The sequence below is a fragment of the Trichomycterus rosablanca genome, chromosome 1 (genome assembly GCF_030014385.1).
Source record: "Trichomycterus rosablanca isolate fTriRos1 chromosome 1, fTriRos1.hap1, whole genome shotgun sequence".
Taxonomy (NCBI): domain Eukaryota; kingdom Metazoa; phylum Chordata; class Actinopteri; order Siluriformes; family Trichomycteridae; genus Trichomycterus; species Trichomycterus rosablanca.
This window is the reverse complement of record NC_085988.1, coordinates 16,781,575-16,803,351: the sequence shown is the minus strand read 5'-3', so window position 1 is coordinate 16,803,351 and position 21,777 is coordinate 16,781,575. Positions and strand designations below refer to the sequence as shown.

At 41.7% G+C, this 21,777-nt stretch overlaps 1 protein-coding gene across 2 annotated transcripts in view; it reads left to right on the top strand.

Annotated features, from left to right (window-relative positions):
- LOC134301967 (protein MTSS 1-like) overlaps positions 1-16,835 on the top strand; it is a 55,442-nt gene extending 38,607 nt beyond the window's left edge. The window contains exons 11-16 of one of the 2 annotated variants that reach the window (XM_062986948.1): positions 3,574-3,784; positions 6,261-6,356; positions 8,187-8,390; positions 11,669-11,809; positions 14,913-15,054; positions 15,793-16,835. In XM_062986948.1, coding sequence (XP_062843018.1) covers positions 3,574-3,784; positions 6,261-6,356; positions 8,187-8,390; positions 11,669-11,809; positions 14,913-15,054; positions 15,793-16,289 — 1,291 coding nt within the window. In that variant the 3' untranslated portion in view covers positions 16,290-16,835. The remainder of the gene's footprint in view (positions 1-3,573; positions 3,785-6,260; positions 6,357-8,186; positions 8,391-11,668; positions 11,810-14,912; positions 15,055-15,792) is intronic. The other variant, XM_062987027.1, reaches the window with a different exon arrangement.
- Positions 16,836-21,777: the final 4,942 nt, after the last annotated feature.

Genomic DNA, 21,777 nt, shown 5'->3' with positions numbered 1-21,777 from the left:
GATAAGGCTGAACCTCTGAACCTTTTTATATATATTGTAAAAGCAATATTGCACTAATTGTAATTTTCTATGTTTATTGTCATAAATATTTCCTGTTTGGTTAAATAATACTTATTTGAAGTGGAGACTTGGTATTTTAACTATTGATAATTTTTCCTGGTAATCAATGTATGCTGTTATTCATTAGTCCTCTTTGGTTAGCCCTTAAGAGGGCAGAATTGTATTGGCTTTATATACGGAAAATATATATAAAATATACGGAAAGAAAGAGGACGCGGAGCAATAGATTTTTTACCGTAGTTTTGTTTGTTATACGCCAATTGCGAACATATTGAGTTTTTATTTTGTTTTTATAAGAAACTTGGATTAATGGATAAGCCAATTTAAGAAGAAAGTTAAAATAAATAATGTTTGTGGAAAACTTATGGAACTCTGTGTCGCTGTCATTGGAAATTGGGTTTACAAACACGAGTCATAAACTTCTAGTCCTTCTCAATAGCGATCTGGACGAGAAAAGGTCTTATATATATATATAGACAAGATGTGCAGTACACTAGTTCATGTCATTATTTAATTTCATGTCAACTCATCAAGAGGTAAGCGGTCATATTTTTAATTCATTACATGAAAACTGACATTTCTGACTCTTTGGTTTTACTTTTAATCAGTATAGCTTATAGCTTATAAAAATCAAAAATCCAGGATATCACATGTAAATTATATGAACATATTACATGTAAATTAAAAACAGCTTGAAACACGTGTAATGAATATACAATTTGACAGTTTACATTAAATTATGAACAAAAATATTACTTCATGATATCTAATTGCAAGAAAAGCGGTAGAAAGACAGTTTTGTAGTTTTTTTCCGACTCGGACACAGCACTGTGGTATATTGAAAATACGAGGGGTCTCAGCCAACTTGGACCCGGATGTGACGTTTCATAAGGTCGACACGTCACGACTTAACAAGCGGATGAGGTGCAGATGACTGTTAGTTAAGAGGAATTGCCACGTCAATCATCTGCACCTCCATGCCTCCTTTTGCTTGTTAAATATGGCAAGGCAGAAGGACATAATTCTTTAACCGATATCCACTGCAGATGGGTTTGTTACAGTTTGTCTGTTTAGTTATCTAATTATTAAATTGGTACAACCAATGAGACAGCAAATTAGATCCTAATAAGGATCACACAAACACCTGCTCACTTGTAATGTTATTATCTACTGTAGTTAGCATAGCCATAGCTTTCCTGTCAGTTTAGGGATGTCCCGATCCGATCTCAAAGATCAGAATCGGGCCCGATCAAGGCATTTTTTAACTGATCGGTATCGGCTTTACTAAGAGCGATCCTAAGTCCGATCATTCGTTTTACGTCAGCGGTCAAGCAGGTGTCGTAAACGGAGAGTCCAACAGTGAAGTGTAACGTCTGCAATGAGAGTGTTTCACGAGGCGGTAGTAGCAGAGCTGCGTTCATTACTGTAGAATTTTACTATTTATATGGTGTGTGAGTCGAGGATCACTCCGGTTTACAAAACAATAACTTTTAATCCGAGTATGAAAACTTCAGGGAGCATAACATACAGCACGAGTTACAAGACTGAACGACATCTCAGTATCAAGCACTCTGATTGGCTTAGTTACAACACGCCTACAAGTACGGTGGCTCATGAACAGACCAGATATCATTTAACCAAACGATCTACAATTACTACCAATTTGATACGGCACCTAAAAAATAAACACTCAAGCCGCTCAGGTGGCGCAGCGGTAAAAAGAAACACGCTGCAACCAGGGCTGGATTCTGAGAACGTGGTATCGGATCCAGCCTTGCTTTACCGGTTCGAAGCCGAGTGGCTATATGAGCAACGATTGGCCGGTTGCTCATATGGGGGGTGGGACAAAGAACCGGATGTGGGTCTCTCTCTGTCAGAATGCGATTGCGTTCTCTGCCGGCTGATTGGAGGCGCTTACACAGAGATGGGAGAGGGTGCCCTTAGGGTGTGTCTCTCCGCATGCAACGCTAGGTGGCGCCAAACTCGTCAATGTGCGGGTGGCAAAGATGCATCTGGCTGCTGCTCGTGTTTCGGAGGGGATACGGGTTAGCTTCAATCACCTCCGTCAGGGCAGGGTTCGGCATAGACAGAGAGGAAGCACGATGCTAATTGAACAATTGGATGTGCTAAAAGGGGAGAAAAAGGGGTAAAAATTTATAATAAAAAAAAAAAAAATAAATAAATAAACATTCAGCCGAATACAGCGAGTTTATTATTATATGATGAGAAGAGGAACCGGCTGTCCGCTAACACGGCAGAGATGCTGATTTTCCTCAAAAAGAACCTTCACTTCATTTTGAGTGTTCTAGTTTTACTACTACAATGCTGCACTAAGTTTGTTTACTTTTATTTTGTAAAAATAAAAGAACATTAAGTAATAGCTTGGATGCAGGCATTTTTTTTTCCTACAGCACTGCAGAGCTATTCAGTTGTTAAACATGTACATTGGATTAATCTGAATAACTGTAATGTACTTGAAGTGTGCACTGTGTGAACAGTATTATCTAGTTCTTATCTAGACAATATCTAGAAAATACAAGTATCGCTTTGAGACTCGGTATCGGATCGGGATCAAAATTAATGATCGGGATCGGGAACAAAAAAACTTGATCGGGACATCCCTATGTCAGTTTAAATCAGTTTTGCCATTCTTCTCTGACCTCTTTTAATAACAAGGTGTTTTAGCCAAAAGAATTACCAACCACCATTACGAATTTTACAAAACTGGTCAGAGCTACAATTACAGTTTGGCCAGACAGGTGGGAATGTTACGGATGAAACAGTTTACACAAAAGCTGTTTGTCATGAGGATCACAAAACTGGATTTCATAGCACGGCTGCCTAATATTCCCTCAAAGCAGCTCTGACCCGTCAAGACATGAACTCCATGAGACATTTGAAGGCGTAATGCGGTATCTGGTACAGTATCAGGACATTACCAGCAGGTCCTTCAACTTCTGTGCATTGTGAGGTGGATCGTCCTACAGAGCATCTTGGTCCCATCCATGTGCAGCTGACCACACGATCTTGGAGAAAACAGGATTCATTGAGCCAGTCGACTTTCTTCAGTTGCTCTGATGTCCGGTACTGATGCCTTCATGCCCACTGTAGGTGTTTTCAAGAATGGACTAGAATTAGCATGGGCACTTTTAACTGGCCTGCAACTACACAGTACCTTTACACAGAAGGGTTTGAAGCACTGTGTTGTGACACATTCACTTCATCACCAGTCTGTTGGTACATACCAGACGCCATGGCTTTCATGTTTTCTGACAGCTGGTGGTCTGGCCCTTGTCAAAGTTACTTAAGTGGATCAGATCTGCTGCATTTATCATGTACGAGTAACTACCACCAGCCTGAGATTTAATATATCCCTAACCATCACATGCACAGTTGTTTTGAAATAGTCATTGCCATGCACATTTTGATGGACTCATCAATGTGTACTTTGTATAAATTCTGAGCAGGACGTTAGTCTAATCTCGCTGGATATTTCTCTCGTTCTGTCAGCAGCAGTCTGAACAGTGTGAACAGCAGTGATTCTCGCTCGAGCAGCTCACACTCCCACTCGCCAACATCGCATTTCCGTTACCGAGGCTCCATCCTCCCTCAGCAAGGCTCTGTCCGGCTTCCCAGTGTCTCCTCACATGACTCGGGCTTCACCTCTCAGGACACCTGTCAGTCAAAGAGCCCCTCACCTATGCCTCCAGACAGCAGTACACAGGTGAGCTCTGCGACTTGTACACACCTTAGCTTACGTGTGGTCAGAAAGTGATCCGGACGTTTCACCCACCATGAAACGCACCAATAAAGGAAAACACAGTATTACCTCTAGTTACCACATTTCTGCTTAAATGTGGGGTATAGAATGCCCTCTCTTTCTCTCTGTCTTTTACAAACACACACACCTTAATAATAAAGAAAAGATAAACGATGAGCGATACAGTCTTTATAGCTTTTTTTGCATCTCACACGGAAGAGACGGAGCACTTCAGGAAACAGCTATGACATACAGCTTTTTCCGAATAGCTTTATTATTGCATAGCTTCCTGCTGCATATTACATCAGGAGCAGAGAGCCTTTCACTCTTTGCAGCAATGAATATGCATTATTACGATGCCGTGCATAATCCTGCTGCCATGGGAACTGCCTCATGTTGCTAGGGAACATTCACTATTAAGTTTGGAACCCATGCAGCTGGAGACACTTACCTCATTTCCACAGAAAAGGGACTGGTGCTCATTCTGGAATCCAGTGAACCTTTCACCAAAAACAGTCTGCATTTTCCTTAATCATTTCATCATTAGATGGGGGATTGTATTTATGTACTGTGCTTACACAAGATGAAAACAGACAAGAAGGCTCATATACTAGGAATTCAACAATCCATAATTCATTGTAGGGCTTCGGTGGTCACCCCTCCTTTAGACATAGCCATTTATGTCTGTGTAGATACACAGCTGGCCGATAACACTGCTACTGAACCCAGATAGACCACTGTATTTTTATATTCAATTTTTTTATATTATAAATTGTTATTGAAACCCTGGGTCGTGACATTTAGGTGGGTTGCAAGCCAAAAAAAAAGATCACAGAGAAAAAAATGATGAATTAAATAAACTGAACACCCCCTTGCAGAGGCTTTATGTTACATCTTGTAAACCACAATGAGACCAGATAGTACAGAGCAGAGCAGAGAGAGTAAGATGCATTGGTTGTGTTATCTGGGTCGGCTAAAAAGATCATGTACAAAATGTGGGTTGCTTTAAAAAAAAAGCGTTTTTTAAAAGGGTCAGTTATACGGACCAGATCTGCTATGGTAACTCATAAATACAGGAGCAGCACAAAAAGAATCAGATCCAGATTAGATGCCGGCCCTGGTTGTACGGACCAGATCTGCTATTGTAACCCCTAAATACAGGAGCAGCACAAAAAGAATCAGATCCAGATTAGATGCCAATCGTGGTTGTACAGACCAGATCTGCTATTGTAACCCCTAAATACAGGAGCAGCACAAAAAGAATCAGATCCAGATTAGATGCCGGCCCTGGTTGTACGGACCAGATCTGCTATTGTAACCCCTAAATACAGGAGCAGCACAAAAAGAATCAGATCCAGATTAGATGCCAATCGTGGTTGTACAGACCAGATCTGCTATTGTAACCCCTAAATACAGGAGCAGCACAAAAAGAATCAGATCCAGATTAGATGCCGGCCCTGGTTGTACGGACCAGATCTGCTATTGTAACCCCTAAATACAGGAGCAGCACAAAAAGAATCAGATCCAGATTAGATGCCGGCCCTGGTTGTACAGACCAGATCTACTATGGTAACCCCTAAATACAGGAGCAGCACAAAAAGAATCAGATCCAGATTAGAGGCCAATCGTGGTTGTACAGACCAGATCTGCTATTGTAACCCATAAATACAGGAGCACAAAAAAGGAACAAATCCAGATTAGATGCCGGCCCTGGTTTGGTGGAAAAGGGCAAACTTTTAAAGTCATTTTTAATGTTTGTGGAAATGTGTGTCCATTCAGTCAGAGAAGCGTTAGTCTAGACCGCTGACATTGGTCGAAAAAGCCTTAGTTAATGTTCCAGTTCATTCCAAAAGTGTTCAGTGGGGCTGAGGGCAGTGCAATGCTCTGTGCAGGCCACTGGAGTTTCTTTAAATCGAGCCTTTCTTAATGTACATCAACCTGGCATAAGGGCACAGTCATGCTGTACCAGGAAAGAGCCCTCCTCAAACTGATGCTGTGAAGTTGGAAGCATATACTGTAGTTTCCTTATATCTTTATAATTGAATTAGTACACCTGTTAGCAATTGTTGTGGCTGAAACACATGAATTAAAAATAGTGCACTTTGGCACATATACTGTACATTTGGAAATTTGGTTCTTTAAAAATGTACATGTATTTAGATGTGGTTAGACTGCAGGCACACACACACACACATTTCTTTTTTTTACTCTGTATTTCATCTTCTAAATTATGAAACAGGAGCTTATCACTGTGTGTTCTGCATGTTCACTCAGGCATGAGCAGCTGTAACTTGCTGATGTACATCTCTAGTGGTTCATGGCTTTGGCTTTGCAATGCTATAATGATTTCTCTGTCTGCGTTTTGTCGTCCTGTTGTGGCTTTTTATGTTTGTGTGCAATTATGTGCATTTGCTCTGCATGGCTTTGCTTTTCTGTTTAGTGCTATGACTTCTCCTGCCCTGACGAATCTTCCCAGCCAATCACAGACAGCCACACTCCCACATTACCTGACTGCAACATCAACACAGAAGACAAGGTGACACATTTACAAATTTACACTTGTGCAAATACACCTACAGCAGCGGGATCAGTCATTGTAGTTAGAAACGAAATGTTTACAGTGGTACTCACTTTGTCTGTCACATAATACATTGTTATTGTGAGAAGTTATTCACTGCCGCTTTAAGGCTAATGTAAGAATTGATGCAGCCATACATGATTCTATTTAATTTCATGTTCATTTCATTTTCCTTTATCCTGGTCAGGGCGCAACGCAGTAACACGATCCAGAGAGGACGTCAGTCCATTATGGGGCCTTTGCCATTTTCATATCCTAGTCAGGGTCGCAGCAGATCAACAAGGCAGAAATACTGGGCACAGGGCAGGAATACCCTGGACAGAGCGCCAAGCCATCACAGAGCTTTGCCCACACTCAGACATACGCTGTGTTTGAAAACCTAGTGAGCTGCCTTGCTGTCTTACTGTCTACATAGGCAGCTGCCTCAGTAGAGAGGATTCTAATAAGTCAGTGACTTATAAGTCAGGTTATTCGAACGCGCTACTTAGACAGCGCTTCCATCGGGTTTAGCATTTAGCATCTTGCCATTAAAACCAATAAACTGAGGTAGCACAGCACGCTAACGTCAATATAACATCTCCCTTCATGTACCGATAACGGTTAAATTTCCTGACAAGCTCGAACTTGCAAATAACACTCGGTACAAGTTTATACAAGTTAAAAATCAGTAATATTTTATTTATGTTTGAAAATAACTCCATTCGTTTCTCCGCCCCATCAGCCATGTTTATTTTTCTGTGAGAGAAGAATGCTGGAATTGTCTTGATCACTAAGGCAGCGTCCGATGCTCACTCGTTCTTGAGCCAAAATAACATTGAAATAATAAGATGCCTCAGAAGTGAGGATTTTAAGGCATCTAGGATTTCGAACAGCCTCATTCTCGGGAGCGCAGCACAGGATGACGTAAAATGCTGCCTATGTAGACAGCACACTAGCTTTTCGAACACACCCACAGTCAGTCATGTGTGCTGAGATTGGGATCTGGGATCTAATAAAAGCTAATAAAAATACGATAAGAGGAAGACCAGCAGTCATTTACAAATGTTGCAAATGACCTAACAACAATAAGCAACAAATTGTGCCATGGTCATTTCAGTTTCTACACCCCACACTTTATTGCTTAAAAATGTGTACATGGTCATTTGGGTGGGACAAAAATATCCAGGTTCGAATCTCAGTGCTCCTGTCGGCTGGCCAGGCGTCACAGACATGATTGGCTGTGTCTTGTCTTGGTGGCTGATGATGGATTGATGCCCTGTCCAGGGTGTTCTTGCCCTGCACCCAGTGATTCCAGATGGAACCAGACCAGGATAAAGTAGTTGATAAAAATGAAATGTATAAAGAAAGAAGGGTTGTGTGTGTTCCCAAGAACACTGTACAGACAGTAAAGTATAAAGTATAATATAGGGCTGCTTTACTTTAAACGGTACCGGAGCGGTACTGGAGCCTTGCACATCATTAAAAGAAACATCATGGTGTGATGTAGCGGGACACATTAGAGAAGAATTTAATGTAGCTCCGCAACAACACCTGCCAAAAAGCCAGTGTTCTGGAACCGAACAAACTGTTGTAGCTGTTTGCTTTGTCTCTGGTCTAAGGTTTGCCAGCTTTTCCTGAAAATGAACGAGTACTGGTGAGAACACAGGTTTAGTTGTGTTACATAAAGTCCATGTGCTGATATAATTGCATTGCTTTCCATTATTTTCAGTTCATTTTTGTGTTCTTTGTATCATATATGATTTCATATTCAACGTATTTGTTTGTTTCTTGTTTTTCTTACTGGTTTAGTTGTTAAATGGCATTGAGTTACTTAGTCTGTGTGCACAAAGTTCCATCTTCAACCCTCCATCTTCTCCATCCCCCTCATCGCCCTTTCCTGGCCCTGCCTGGGAATGGTCTCATCCTGGCCCCGACCTGGCCCAAGATTTTGTGTCTTGTTTTCCGATTGGTCCCAGCACCCTTCCTCTCTCTCACAGAGTGCCCAGCTGGAAGGTCAGTTCCATTTCAGTTCTTTTTAATTTATCTGTTCTTTTTTTTTTTTTATATATATATCCATTACTCCACTAACAAAACAACATGATGTGCTTGATCATTTTATTCATTCTCAAATTTTGTTAATACAATAAGACAACTTAACTAGCTTAATCTAACCATTAATTAAAGTTAATAAAAATAGTCAACTAAATTACCTTAAAAATGTAATTTATTTGAAGGGCTACCGCGGGGATCCATGGTTCAAATGCTCACAACTGCTATTGGCTGGTTGGTTGTTTACACATGGCATCCTCTCTGGGCTGTTTTACTATATTGCACCCAGTGATTTTGGAGAAACTGGACCCACTGCAACCCAACTGTGGAAAAACATGAGGGTGCATGAAGACCAACATTCTTAGCCATTCATCAACATAGGAAAGACTTTATAGTACACAGATGAACCAAAAAAAGTGATGATGACCCGGAGACCCTGTTAGCGGACATGGCATTGTAGACTTCTGTCTCTTTAAAAGCTAAAACTGTCTAATGGTTAGATCTTCCTGCAGGACAGTAATTCAAAACATATATCCAAATCAATAATTATAAGATCAAGTATTTACAATTGTCATTTTAGTCATTTGACCTAAACCCTATTGAAAAGCGTTCACACAAATAATATTTGAGGGAGGAAAGTTCGAACTTGGTCTCTTCCCGCTGTCGCTGATTTCCGGGACTGGTCCAGGCACCTTTATGAGTGGGGGTTATCACACTGAGCCTGGCATGACTCTCCGTACACCAGCGTTCCCCAAACTTTTTTGCACCATGGACCGGTTTCATATAAAATATCATTTCACGGACCTGCGGGGGCGGGAGATTTAAAATAGAATAACTATAGAATGGAAAATCAGTGTGAATCCTAAGCTTTTTTCACTGCAACGAGACGCTGCTCCCACCTAGTGGTGATTGGGGACAGTAACACCCATATATAGCGATTTCTATTTATTTATTAGATAATAAATGACCCACGGTCCGTGGCCGAGTGGTTGGGGACCACTGCCGTACACGACATGGCTCTGTGTGGGGACCCAACACTGGCAGGTGATTAGGAGCACATGGGACGTGTGGTGATCCGACTCTGCTTGTTCAGACTGGGGGTTGTGCAAGCAGCAGCGGATTCACAGTTGGGAATTAGAAATGGTTTGGGAGATGAAGGTGGGAAAGTCAAAAGATGTGAACTTTTATTTGTAAAATGTAAGGATTAGCTGAAACATGAGAAGGATAAACTAACAGATATTACCTGTGTATATTCTTTCCATCCTTGGTGCCTTTGAAACGTAATTTATAAATCCGGAATGCTAAGAAAACAACAAGCAGAAACATACACATTGTAAAAAATAAAGTTTAAATGTCTTTGGAGCTATGGCATACTTTTTAAATATGGTCTAGTCTTGGTCTATCTAAAGATAGTCTATCTAATAATGATACAAAACATTTTGCTCAAACTAGTAAGACAATAGAAACTGCTATTCATCATTCCTAGTCCAGACTAAAAGAAATATGTAAATTCTGTTTTAATTGCTGGTAGAAACTCTTGTTTTTATATTCTTAGTACTACACAGCTTACAATTTTTACATAATTGTGTAATTTCATGCATAAACAGTCCTGCTATTGCATCTCAATTGGATTTTGGCATTACAAAACCGTATGGAAATGTACTTGTTTCACACCACAGAGAAAACAACTGCTGTCTGAAAAAACTGCTGGTCTCAAGTTTGCTATGAATGTTCTACAGATTTTTGGGACAATACTGCTAACAGATGTTGTTGTCAGCAGTATGGCGGTGGGAGCATCTTCATTTTGGAGCTGCTTTGCTTTTTCAGGGCCTGGACAGTCATTGTCAGGATAGCAGTCTGTCACCTTATGGTAAATAGATGTTGGATTATGTAACGAGACAATGACCCAAAACAAAAATACAGTAATAATAAACTAAGTGAAAAACTACCTGGTTCAAATTTATTTGTATAGTGCTTTTTACCATGGACAAAGCATCTTTCCATATTCTAGAACCAGAAACCTCTGATGAGCAAACCGAGATCAACAGTAACAAGTGGAGAGAAGTGGCAACTACCTTATTATTACTAGGAAGAAACCTTGAGAAATACCAGACTCCATAGGGACTTACATCGATCAGCCATAACATTAAAACCACCTCCTTGTTTCTACACTTACTGTCCATTTTATCAGCTCCACTTACCATATAGAAGCACGTTGTAGTTCTACAATTACTGACTGTAGTCCATCTGTTTCTCTGCATGCTTCGTTAGCCCCCTTTCATGCTGTTCTTCAATGGTCAGGACCCCCACAGGTCCACCACAGAGCAGGTATTATTTAGGTGGTGGATCATTCTCAGCACTGCAGTGACACTGACATGGTGGTGGTGTGTTAGTGTGTGTTGTGCTGGTATGAGTGGATAACACACAGCAATGGTGCTGGGGGTTTAAAACACCTCACTGTCACTGCTGGGCTGAGAATAGTCCACCAACCAAAAATATCCAGCCAACAGAGCTCTGTGTGCAGCGTCCTGTGACCACTGATGACCAACTCGAACAGCAGCAATAGATGAGCGATCGTCTCTGACTTTACATCTACAAGGTGGACCAACTAGGTAGGAGTGTCTAATAGAGTGGACAGTGAGTGGACACAGTATTTACAAACTCCAGCAGCTCTGCTGGGTCTGATCCACTCATATCAGCACAACACACACTAACACACCACCACCATGTCAGTGTCACTGCAGTGCTGAGAATGACCCACCACCCAAATAATACCTGCTCTGTGGTGGTCCTGGGAGAGTCCTGACCATTGAAGAACAAAGTAAAAGGAGGTTAAAAAAGTATGTAGAGAAACAGATAGATTACAGTCAGTAATTGTAGAACTACAAAGTGCTTCTATATGGTAAGTGGAGCTGATAAAATATTATGAGTGTAGAAACAAGGAGGTGGTTTTAATGTTATGGCTGATCGGTGTATATTCTCTATGGGTATTGCCTTAACTAATAAGCACTAGTAATAATAAACACTGCATGTATTCAAAAAGTCTTTTCATGCAAGAAATCTCAGAATGGTGTTAAACAACTACTAACCATTATAAAAGTCTGACCATTAACTAAAATAATGTGCAGTCGGAGATTTCATGTAGCCAGTGAGATCACTTTCACATCACTTTGTAATCTTCATTAAAAACATTATTGGATCAGTCTCTCTGTTTTTTTCTTTCCCTCATTCTGTCTCTGTAGGACTGGGCAAGGCCAGGTCCGTACGACCAGCCGATGATAAACACTCTACGTAGGGTGAAGGAGAGAGTGCGAGAGAACAGTGAGTCCTGCAGTTCCAGAGATGAAGCTCAGAAAGAAAGTCCCAACTCCAGAAAACCCAGAGTAAGCAGCACAACCCCACACTCACCTCCCAGTGGTGTTGGGAACTAAACATGCTCATGGATTTTGGTATGGTGGTACGGTGTCCGTGCCTCAGTGGACCTGCACGCTCTGCTCTATCTTGAGTGGTAGCAATGTTGGGCTCCAGTGGTAGCCTGGTGGGTAGAGCTTTGGGCTACCAATCGGTAGATTGCCGGTTCAAATGCAGGCCTTTAACCCTGTCTGCTCCAGGGGTGCTGTACAGTGGCTGACCAAATGTGAAGAAAAAATGTCATTGTACTGTACACGTGTATATGTGTATATGGCAAATAAAGGCTGTCCTTTTTTTTCCTTCTATTTCCACTGGCTCATATGTAGCCACTCTTGGCAGTGGTAGGGTTTAAACGAGCAGCCTTCTGATCAACAACCCTAAAGGTGCTACAATAACAGCTTCAGTCTGCCTCTGCATGTATAACACAAGGACTGGAACTGTACTGGGGGGGTGAAACAACCTTTTTTTAAAAGCTCTTCCTATACTTTCGTGTTTTGATGATGGTGGTGAAGAATCTGGAAAGCTGGTGACTTGGAGTGCCATATCATTTCATTACATAATTTTTATACTTGTGCCCTGTTCTCTTGTAACATAAAAAAATAGACAGCATCATTTACTAACATTAGTATATCATCTTGAAGGTTGATAACCTCAAACAGCATTACTGATTAGAGAAAACGTGTGCCCAAACCATCTCGGCAAAATATCTCTCACAATTAACAATGCAAATTATTTCCTCATCATTTCATTTCCTCAAGCTTTTTCTCAAATGCATTTCCTGTCTTTATATTAGGCAATTATTACTTTTTATCATTTGGAAAATGACCTTGGCTTTAAGGATTTGAATAATTCATGCAAAAAAGCTCATGTGTCTTAGGTGCAAACTGCATGATTTTAGCTTTGATTTTCCACTAGCTGACAGGTTTTGGAGGTTGCTGAAAATCTGCGTTTGCTCGGGGTTTGAAAATCTCTTGGTCACCTTGTGTAAATTGTTCAAAGATTTGAGAGGCTCCCCGATCACTCGCTTGTGATCCCGCTGAGTCCCGATAAATATCTAGCATGATAAATATCTGGACCTGTCAGCGACTCCAAATCCTGTTGTGTGAAAAGTGTTGCGAGCTGGTTATGACTGGCAGTAAGTGCGGTGTCGAGCTACAGCCAATGAGAACGCAAGATACGGAGTGAGGTGAAACACGATGGAGGAGTTGTATAAATGTCAAGAAGCAAGCAGTTGGCAGCATAATATAGTTTTTATTAGAATACATTGGCACACACACAAGCTTTACGGTATTTTGACCTAATTATCCATGACAAACATGAATTTCTATGTTTTCATTGCAAATGTATTTATTTACCCAATCCACTCTTTCACACAGATCAGCACAAACAACATGAATCATTTTTTGGAGGGGAAAAACTCTGTCTCAGGCATGGTATTGCATCATCCCCCTTGTCACTTTTTCTATGTGTTTTCCTAAAAAATATAGTTTGTGAGACCAAATTAATGATTCCTCCCTGTAGAATGTTGTGAAACGTGTGACCCCCTATTGCTGATTAGTCATATAGTGTGCAAACCACAACGACTTAGGGACACCGACTTACAAGACATCAATTGTGTAGTGTGAAGAGCACAGCGATCTGACGACTTCGATAGTCGTGTAGTTTGTCATTGGCATTAGCTCACTATTGACTTTTATGCTTTTAATGACTTTAAATGAGGGGAGGCCATGTACCTCACAAATGTTTTCAAAAATATAACTGCTGTCACAGCAATTACAATTTAAAGTGTGTATAGGTATGCATATGGAGGTTCAGGTAGCCAATGAGATGTTTCTACTAAATTGTTTTCATATGTGTGGCCATGTGAGTCAAGTCAAGTCAAGTCAACTTTATTTATATAGCGCTTTTTACAATATACATTGTCTCAAAGCAACTTTACAAAATCCAGGACCAACAGATACAAAAACCCCTGTTGAGCAAGCCGAGGGCGACTGTGGCAAGGAAAAACTCCCTGAAAATTACAGGAAGAAACCTTGAGAGGAACCAGACTCAGCAGGGCCCATCCTTCTTGAGGGAAATGTTATTGGAAATATTCAGCGTCCCAAACCTCTGCAGAGCTGGATGTTGCTTTATAGTAATATTGCTGATCTTAAAGCCTACTGTTAGTCTGTAGGACCTAAAGTTGGGTTACAAAATTATTATAAACTATTGGGACTCTTCATTTTAACTATTGGGACTCTTCAACCCTTCATTTGCTTCATACCATCGTGACCCAGAGATTTAAGTGTTTAAGGTCAATGGGGATAACAAGATTAACAAAAATCGTTTTATCCAGGAGCTTTAGTAATAACATCAGGACAAAAAAAAAAGACTTACATGATCTGATGAAGGCTGGGACAAATGTGTCACCTAACAATTTCCAATTGCACCTGTAAGTGTACAATATGGAGTTAGCTCATCAGCTGTACTAATGTAATCCTTGAAACCAAACAGTATGCTTTTACAAGCACCAGCCATGTAAGCTCCAGGTTTTCCATTCATTGGAAACAGAATAAATACAGTTTTAACTACAGTACAGGATACAGTTGAGCATCTCATGATCAACCACTGTATGTCAGCTATAGCATGACTGGAAAATACTGCAGTGAATCGTTTCAGCTCAAGTTAGATAGTCCTGCAACCCTGGATAATCAAACGGCATCAACAAATCACTGTTTTTAGACTGATAAGTCACATTGCCTTGACTCTTGGTTTAAGCTTAAATTCATATTGAGCAGGAAAAGTTTGCTATAACCATATGAACAAGTACCAGTCTCTAGTTCATGTACAGTATAACCTCAGTTGAAATGATTGTCTACGAGCTCCCTCTGGTGAAAAAAAGTGAATTACCATCTAAAAAAAAGGTAACGGGCACAAAACTCGTAATCTTTGTTTTAATGTCCCACGTGATATCATTAAATGAATAAATTTATTGAAATGACTAGTCAACTGTAGTAACTGTCCTTTAACTTTTATGACACACTGCATGTCTGCAGATTCCCCCAAGGCCAACCGTTGTGTATGTGTGTGTGACAGGATGAAGCTCATGAAGAGTTGGCTGTGTGTCTGTCCCGTGGACTGTCACTGGATATACCATGCAGTAGCAGGGATTCTGTTCAAGGCTCCAGTGGATACAGCACTCAGACCAACACGCCCTGCTGCAGTGAGGATACCTATGGTAAGGCTTGTGTGTAGAATAGTGTAAAATTGACCAAAATGTCTTTCAACAGAAGGTGTTTGGCATGTTTTCACCATGCCTGCGGGTACTTTTTTTCTATGTATTTATGCATTTTCTCCTGATTTAGAGTAGCCAGGTAGTGTTCCACTGCTGGAGATCCTGACTGTTTGAGGAGGGTATATTCACCTGCTCCACACCCCCTCCGACACGTGTGCAGTCCCTCCACTCCTTCTATTTCGCCCGTGCCTTGGTGGAGTTGCACATGAGGCTCCTGCACTTCTGCACAGGTGCTTCGGTCTGCTAACCAGGGTCCTTAAACAGTGTTTTCAGACCCCACCCACTTATGTAGTCTGGTCCTTTCCCAGCAAACTTGATGGCGCCCAGCTGATTGATAGCAAAACTGAGATTCAAACCTGGGTGTTCAGAATCTCAGCGCTGGTGTGCAAGCGGAATATCCCGCTGCGTCACCTGGGCCCCTAACTGTGGGTACTTTAATCACCTCCCATACCAAACACATGCCAATTGGATTGGCTGCATTAAGTCCCTCCTCCGTGTCAGTGTAGAAGTAATGAGCAGTAACCTGGGGTGGACTGGTGGCATGTCCAAGACGTGGTTATGCCATGTGCCCAGTGTTTTCAGGTGACCTATAGACCCCACCATGACCGTGTCAGTCTGGATTAAGAAACTGGAAATCATTGAATGAATGAATGGTTGATACATATTTTCATCTCTCCGCAGTGTTTGATTATGATGGCTTACCTGCGGGCGGAGACCATGATAGAGAGCCACATGACTGCGACGGGAATGCCTCGTTTCCACATAACACAGACAGCAGCCAGTCGTATGGCAGGACTTTGTCAGCCAAGCGGGCATCGGCCTGTGGTCCGGTTACCATAACCCCGGGCGTGGCCACCATCCGTCGCGCACCCTCTTCTAAACCGAGTCTGTGGCGGGGGCCGAGCATTCACGCCCCGATTCCCATCAGAACCCCCGTCATTCCTGTTAAGACACCCACCGTGCCACCCACCGCGGGCAGCGGGGACGGAGAGAACGCCAGCGATCCCTCGCCGTCTCCGACACAGAAAACTCCAACTTTCAGCAGCCAATCAGATGCTCTGCTTGAGCAGGAGGAGGGGGAGACGGATAACCAGGAAGGTGATGCAGTGGCATCTATGCGCAGAGGGCTGAGCATCAAAAAGGTGACCAAGGACAGGTCTGCTTCCCTACTGGAATGAAGATTGAATGTAGACATGGTGGAGATAGCAGCAGTGCTTGCATGGTGTCTCATGTAGGATGGGTAAAGTCTGTATATTGGATGAGACGTTAATTGTTCTATGTCACATGACAAAGAATTGTATTGTACATGCAGTACCTGTCCATTTCATTTCATTTGAAGTAATTGTTTTGCGGTACTGTAGGTCTTTATCTACTACCAGCCAGTCCTTCTATAGGTGCCAAATCTTTGTGCCTCGTACTGTTTTTGGGCCTTTTCACCGAACGGGTGCCATTTGTGTGTGGTAACTTGATGAAATTAATCTAGTAACACACACTTAACTACTCAGAATGTGTTTTGGTCAGTCTCAGTCAACTTGTTAAATTTTTACAAGGTTTCTAAGTGGAAGATGAGCTGTATATGAGTAACAGGACTAAGATTTTAACATAGAATTAATTAATACATAAAATATAGCAGCATGGAGTTCATGCTAAAAGCACGAGAACACCGGGCACAGTCTAGTGATCTATCAAATAATTGTATTTTTAAATAAACAAATAACAACTAAGATTTAGGTCAAATGTACTCACTCACTGTCTTAACCGCTTATCCAATCAGGGTCGCGGTGGAAGGGCTAGTGCTAGAGCCTATCCCAGCTTTTCAATGGGCGCAAGGCACACAGTAACACCCTGGACGGGGCGCCAGTCCATCGCAGGGCAGACACACACACACACACACACACCCATTCACCTGTAGGGCAACTCAGTGTCTCCAGTTAATCTGACTGCATGTTTTTGGACTGTGGGAGGAAACCGGCGCTCCCGGAGGAAAGCCACGCAGACACGGGGAGAACGTGCAAACTCCGCACAGAAAGGACCCGGACCGGACCGCCTGCCGATCGAACCCAGAACCTTCTTGCTGTGAGGTAATAGTGCTACCTTAGGTCAAATTTAGATAACAGGAATGTACATGGAGATGAATCTTCTCAGTCAGAGTTACAATATTATCAAACATACAGAGAAAAAAAGGGAGAACTTACTTTTGGTCCTTTTCAGTAGTTTCACTTTTCAGTGGTTTTCAGTAGATACAAGTAATGTAAATGTTTGTTAAAATGTGACTTGTAGAATATTTCCACATTTTTCAGAAGGATGAATATGTTAGAGTAACAGGACTGAGTGAAAATCAGGGGACATGACTAAAACATGTATTTTAACCACATAATTATGAATTTATATGTTGAAACACAGATGGGATATGGAGTCACCAAACAATGCAAGGAAAAAAGGATTTCTGAAAGATTGTACTGATTATATTTCATTGTAAAGTGTAGTGTTAGAGAGTGGGGACATGAAAATACTATTTTTTTCAGTGTAATAGAGAGTTTTTATGAACACTGTAAATTATATATCCTAAATTTGCAATTAGATCAATGTGCAGGACACTTTGCTCAATTAGAAAATGCATTTTAAAGTTGATTTACTTATACATTTATACATACAATGTCCTGGGGATGGAAATGGCACCAATTTGGCGGAATAGCCCTTTTCCTTTTTGTTTTACTTCAATCAGGATTTGCAGAACGCAATCACAGCCAGCAATCAGAGATCTGCAATTAAAGAGAGTGTGTATATTGTACATTATATTAGATTTGGGCTGTTTGAGGACCCCCGGTATTGTCGCACTTCCTGACAAGGTTTGTTTGGTGTGTATATTCACTTGAACAGGACCTGTAGCAGCTTACACTGGATTCACATGTGCTACCTCTGCTTGGCATTGGCAACAAAGAACATTTTGTTAACCACACAGGGCAACTTCAGTACTGTATGCATTATACATCCCAGGAGTGAAGCTGGGTCTGGAGTTTCAACACTGAGCTCAGCAAACTAAAAAAACAACAACAATACATGAACAGGAAATTCGATCTGACTACTCAGCATTTACGTAGAACTATTTAACCAAAGCAGGGTCGCATGAGGCCTGCAGCCAAAAATAAGGTTGTGGCATGGAGTGGCTATGGGGCATCACACTTTTATTTACTATCACTTTGTAGCTAGTTCATATACTGGCATGGTTTTGGAAAGTGTGAGGCAAGGTTCCAACCAGAACTTATGGCTTTCACACTAACTGTTGCTGTTTTTTATTTTTTATTTCATCAACTTCTGTCCTGGTCAGTCACGGCATGTCCAGTTCTACCAGGAAACACTGGGTGCAAAGCAGGAATACTCTGGACAGAGCGTCAATTCATCACAGGGCTTCGGCCATAGCTTCCCTTCCCCTCAGACATAGCCAATTATGTTTTTTATTTATTTATTAGGATTTAATGTTTTAAACACTTTGGTTAAATTCATGGCAGGACAGGTATTTACTGGGTTAACATCAGTTCACATCTGGATTCATCAGTCACACAGTGTCATGGACAATTTTGTATCTCCAGTTCTCCTCACTTTCGTGTCTTTGTACTCTCAGAGGAAACCCACACAGACACGGGGAGAACATGCAAACACCACACAGAAAGGACCCAGACCGCTCCACCTGGGAATCGAACCCAGGACCTTCTTGCTGTGGGGCGACAGTGCTACCCACCGAGCCATTGTGCCACCCTAGCAAGTCATGTCTTTAGGCAGTAGGCACTTGTAGGTACTGGACTAGTAATCAATAGGTCGGTGGTTCAAGCCCCACCACTGCCAGGTTGCCACTGTTAGGCCCTTAACCCTCAATTGCTCAAACGCTTTTATCGCTTTGGATAAAAGCGTCTGCTAAATGCTGAAAATGTAAATGTCTGTGCTGTGACTCCTTACCAGCTAATAGTACCGCCAACAGAGTTAAAACCCGGTTCTCATAGGTGGTGGTCTAGCATGAGGAGCTGGCCATCCAACAAACTGACTGTGGTTTGTGGCTTGGCCATTCCCAGACCACAGTGGGTACTCACCACGGCTGATTGAGAGCACCAGTTGCTGTTTTGGAGGTGCTTCGACTCAGTCGTCTGACCCTCATGATTAAGCTCATATTAAAGTCACTCAGGTCTTTATGCTGATCTGCTGCATTCAACATGTGAACTGCAAGTCACTTCCGTCAGCCCAACATTTGATAGATCCATGACCCTCACATGCACAACTGTTATGAAATGGGCATCGTCAAAGACATCTTAGGTGGTGGTGTTAATTTTTGGGCTTATCACTGACAACAGGTCTATGGGTCGATCCTGTAGGCTTGAAACAGTCATAAGTTACATTTAACGTGGAAAACAAATAAAGGGTTTTGGGTGCTGTTGTTGTGGATGTTTGTGTAAATAGTAGGACAAAACACGGCAGTGTTTAATTGGCCAACAAGTTCAAACTGTAGCTACAGTTTAATCCCGGACGAGCCCTGACTTCTGTTACACCATAGCCTAGGTCGGGCCATAACCAGATTAGTAAGTGGATAAAAGGGAGAAGGAATCTTAAACACAAACGCACACAGAACTCAGAAGATGCCGTTGTCGGGTTCTTTTAATGTACACAAAAAAACATAGGGCCTTGACTTTAGAAATCGGCTCATGCCAAAATAACAAACAAAACCCTCTCCCATCTAAGTTAGCACCTCAAATCTCTGTCTTCCCTGTATCCATCCAACTGTTGTCCATGCCATGCAGATGTAATATATCTGAATCCAAGCCTTCCACGTAGCAGAGATGTCTTTCTGCTTCTCCTCTGCACTCCATCTCCTTCTGCATTTAGATACTCAAACTGTGGTTGATCAGTCGATGTTTGATGTCTGAGGTTTGCTTGTTTTGTGTGATGATTTATACATACAGGTTACATTAAATTGGCTTCAGAAGCAAACACTGCACACCAAACACACATGCGCTAATCAACCATATTTGGGTAATTGGTACACAATATCTAATCAAGTGGACCAAGCTTCAGTGCACGCTGTACTTCTCTTACTCCAGTAACAGTTCAGTCTAGGTGATGGTCCAGTAACTTCTTACCTTCGTGTGACGTAGTTTGACTTAAAGCTGAATGTATCTAATGTGTACCATCTAGAATGCTTAAGGCCTGATATACCAAGCCTACTGTATCTTTAAAACATTACAAGCTAAATGTGTTTTATTGGGTATCCTGGCCTCGTTTTTTTTTTTTTTTAGCTCAGAAGATCTTAAGAGCTTAGAAGTAGCGACGTGTGGTTTGTACATGACCATGTTTTTACAAAACATTAATGTTGTCGTTTACAGTCGTTCACAGTCCTTTACTTTTATCTGTGTATATGCATTACGACTAATAGCATTTAAAGATGACAATGAAGGGCATTGAAAAAAACGGCAATGAAAGACGGTTCGTCCTACCCCAGATCATCTCACAAGAGCCAAGATATGTGTACTGCTTTGGTACTGTAGAAACAAAGCTAATAAGGCTGCAAGTGTGAGTGAACAACCACAAAATAGACTTTCTTGGATTGATTCTACCTCTGTGTGACAACATCTGGTTATCAATGTGACATGTAGATAACAATGAGTGCAGTGTTGAAGGAAAGTGACCTCTTACACTTATCAGCCATAACATTGAAACCACCTCCTTGTTTCTACACATTGTCCATTTTATCAGCTCCACTTACCATATAAAGGCACTTTGTAGTTCTACAATTACTGACTGTAGTCCATTTGTCTCTCTGCATGCTTTGTTAGCTCCCTTTCATGCTGTTCTTCAATGGTCAGGACCCCCACAGGACCACTACAGAGCAGGTATTATTTAGGTGGTGGATCATTCTCAGCACTGCAGTGACACTGACATGGTGGTGGAGTGTTAGTGTGTGTTGTGCTGGTATGAGTGGATCAGACACAGCAGCGCTGATGGAGTTTTTAAACACCTCACCGTCACTGCTGGACTGAGAATAGTCCACCAACCAAAAATATGACCACTGATGAAGGTCTAGAAGATGACCAACTCTAACAGCAGCAATAGATGTGTGATCGTCTCTGACTTTACATCTACAAGGTGGACCAACTAGGTAGGGGTGTCTAATAGAGTGGACAGAGAGTGGACACAGTATTTACAAACTCCAGCAGCGCTGCTGTGTCCGATCCACTCACCATGTCAGTGTCAGTGCAGTGCTGAGAATGACCCACCACCCAAATAATACCTACTCTGTGGTGGTCCTGTGAGAGTCCTGACCATTGAAGAACAGCATGAAAGGGGGCTAACAAAGCATGCAGAGAAACAGATGGACTACAGTCAGTAATTGTAGAACTACAAAGTGCTTCTATATGGTAAGTGGAGCTGATAAAATGAACAGTGAGTAGAAACGAGGAGGTGGTTTTAATGTTATGGCTGATCGGTGTATAGGGTAAGGACACATCGCCCCCTGGTGCCCAATCCTCTACCAGGTACACAAATCCACAAAGTTGAATCAGTTCATCTGGACACAAAGTTTGGTGTGGAGAGACAATGACCCAAAACATGCATGTTTCAAACTTTGTGTCCAGATGAACTGATTCAACTTTGTGGAGTCTACTTTTAAACCAGTTGCTAGAC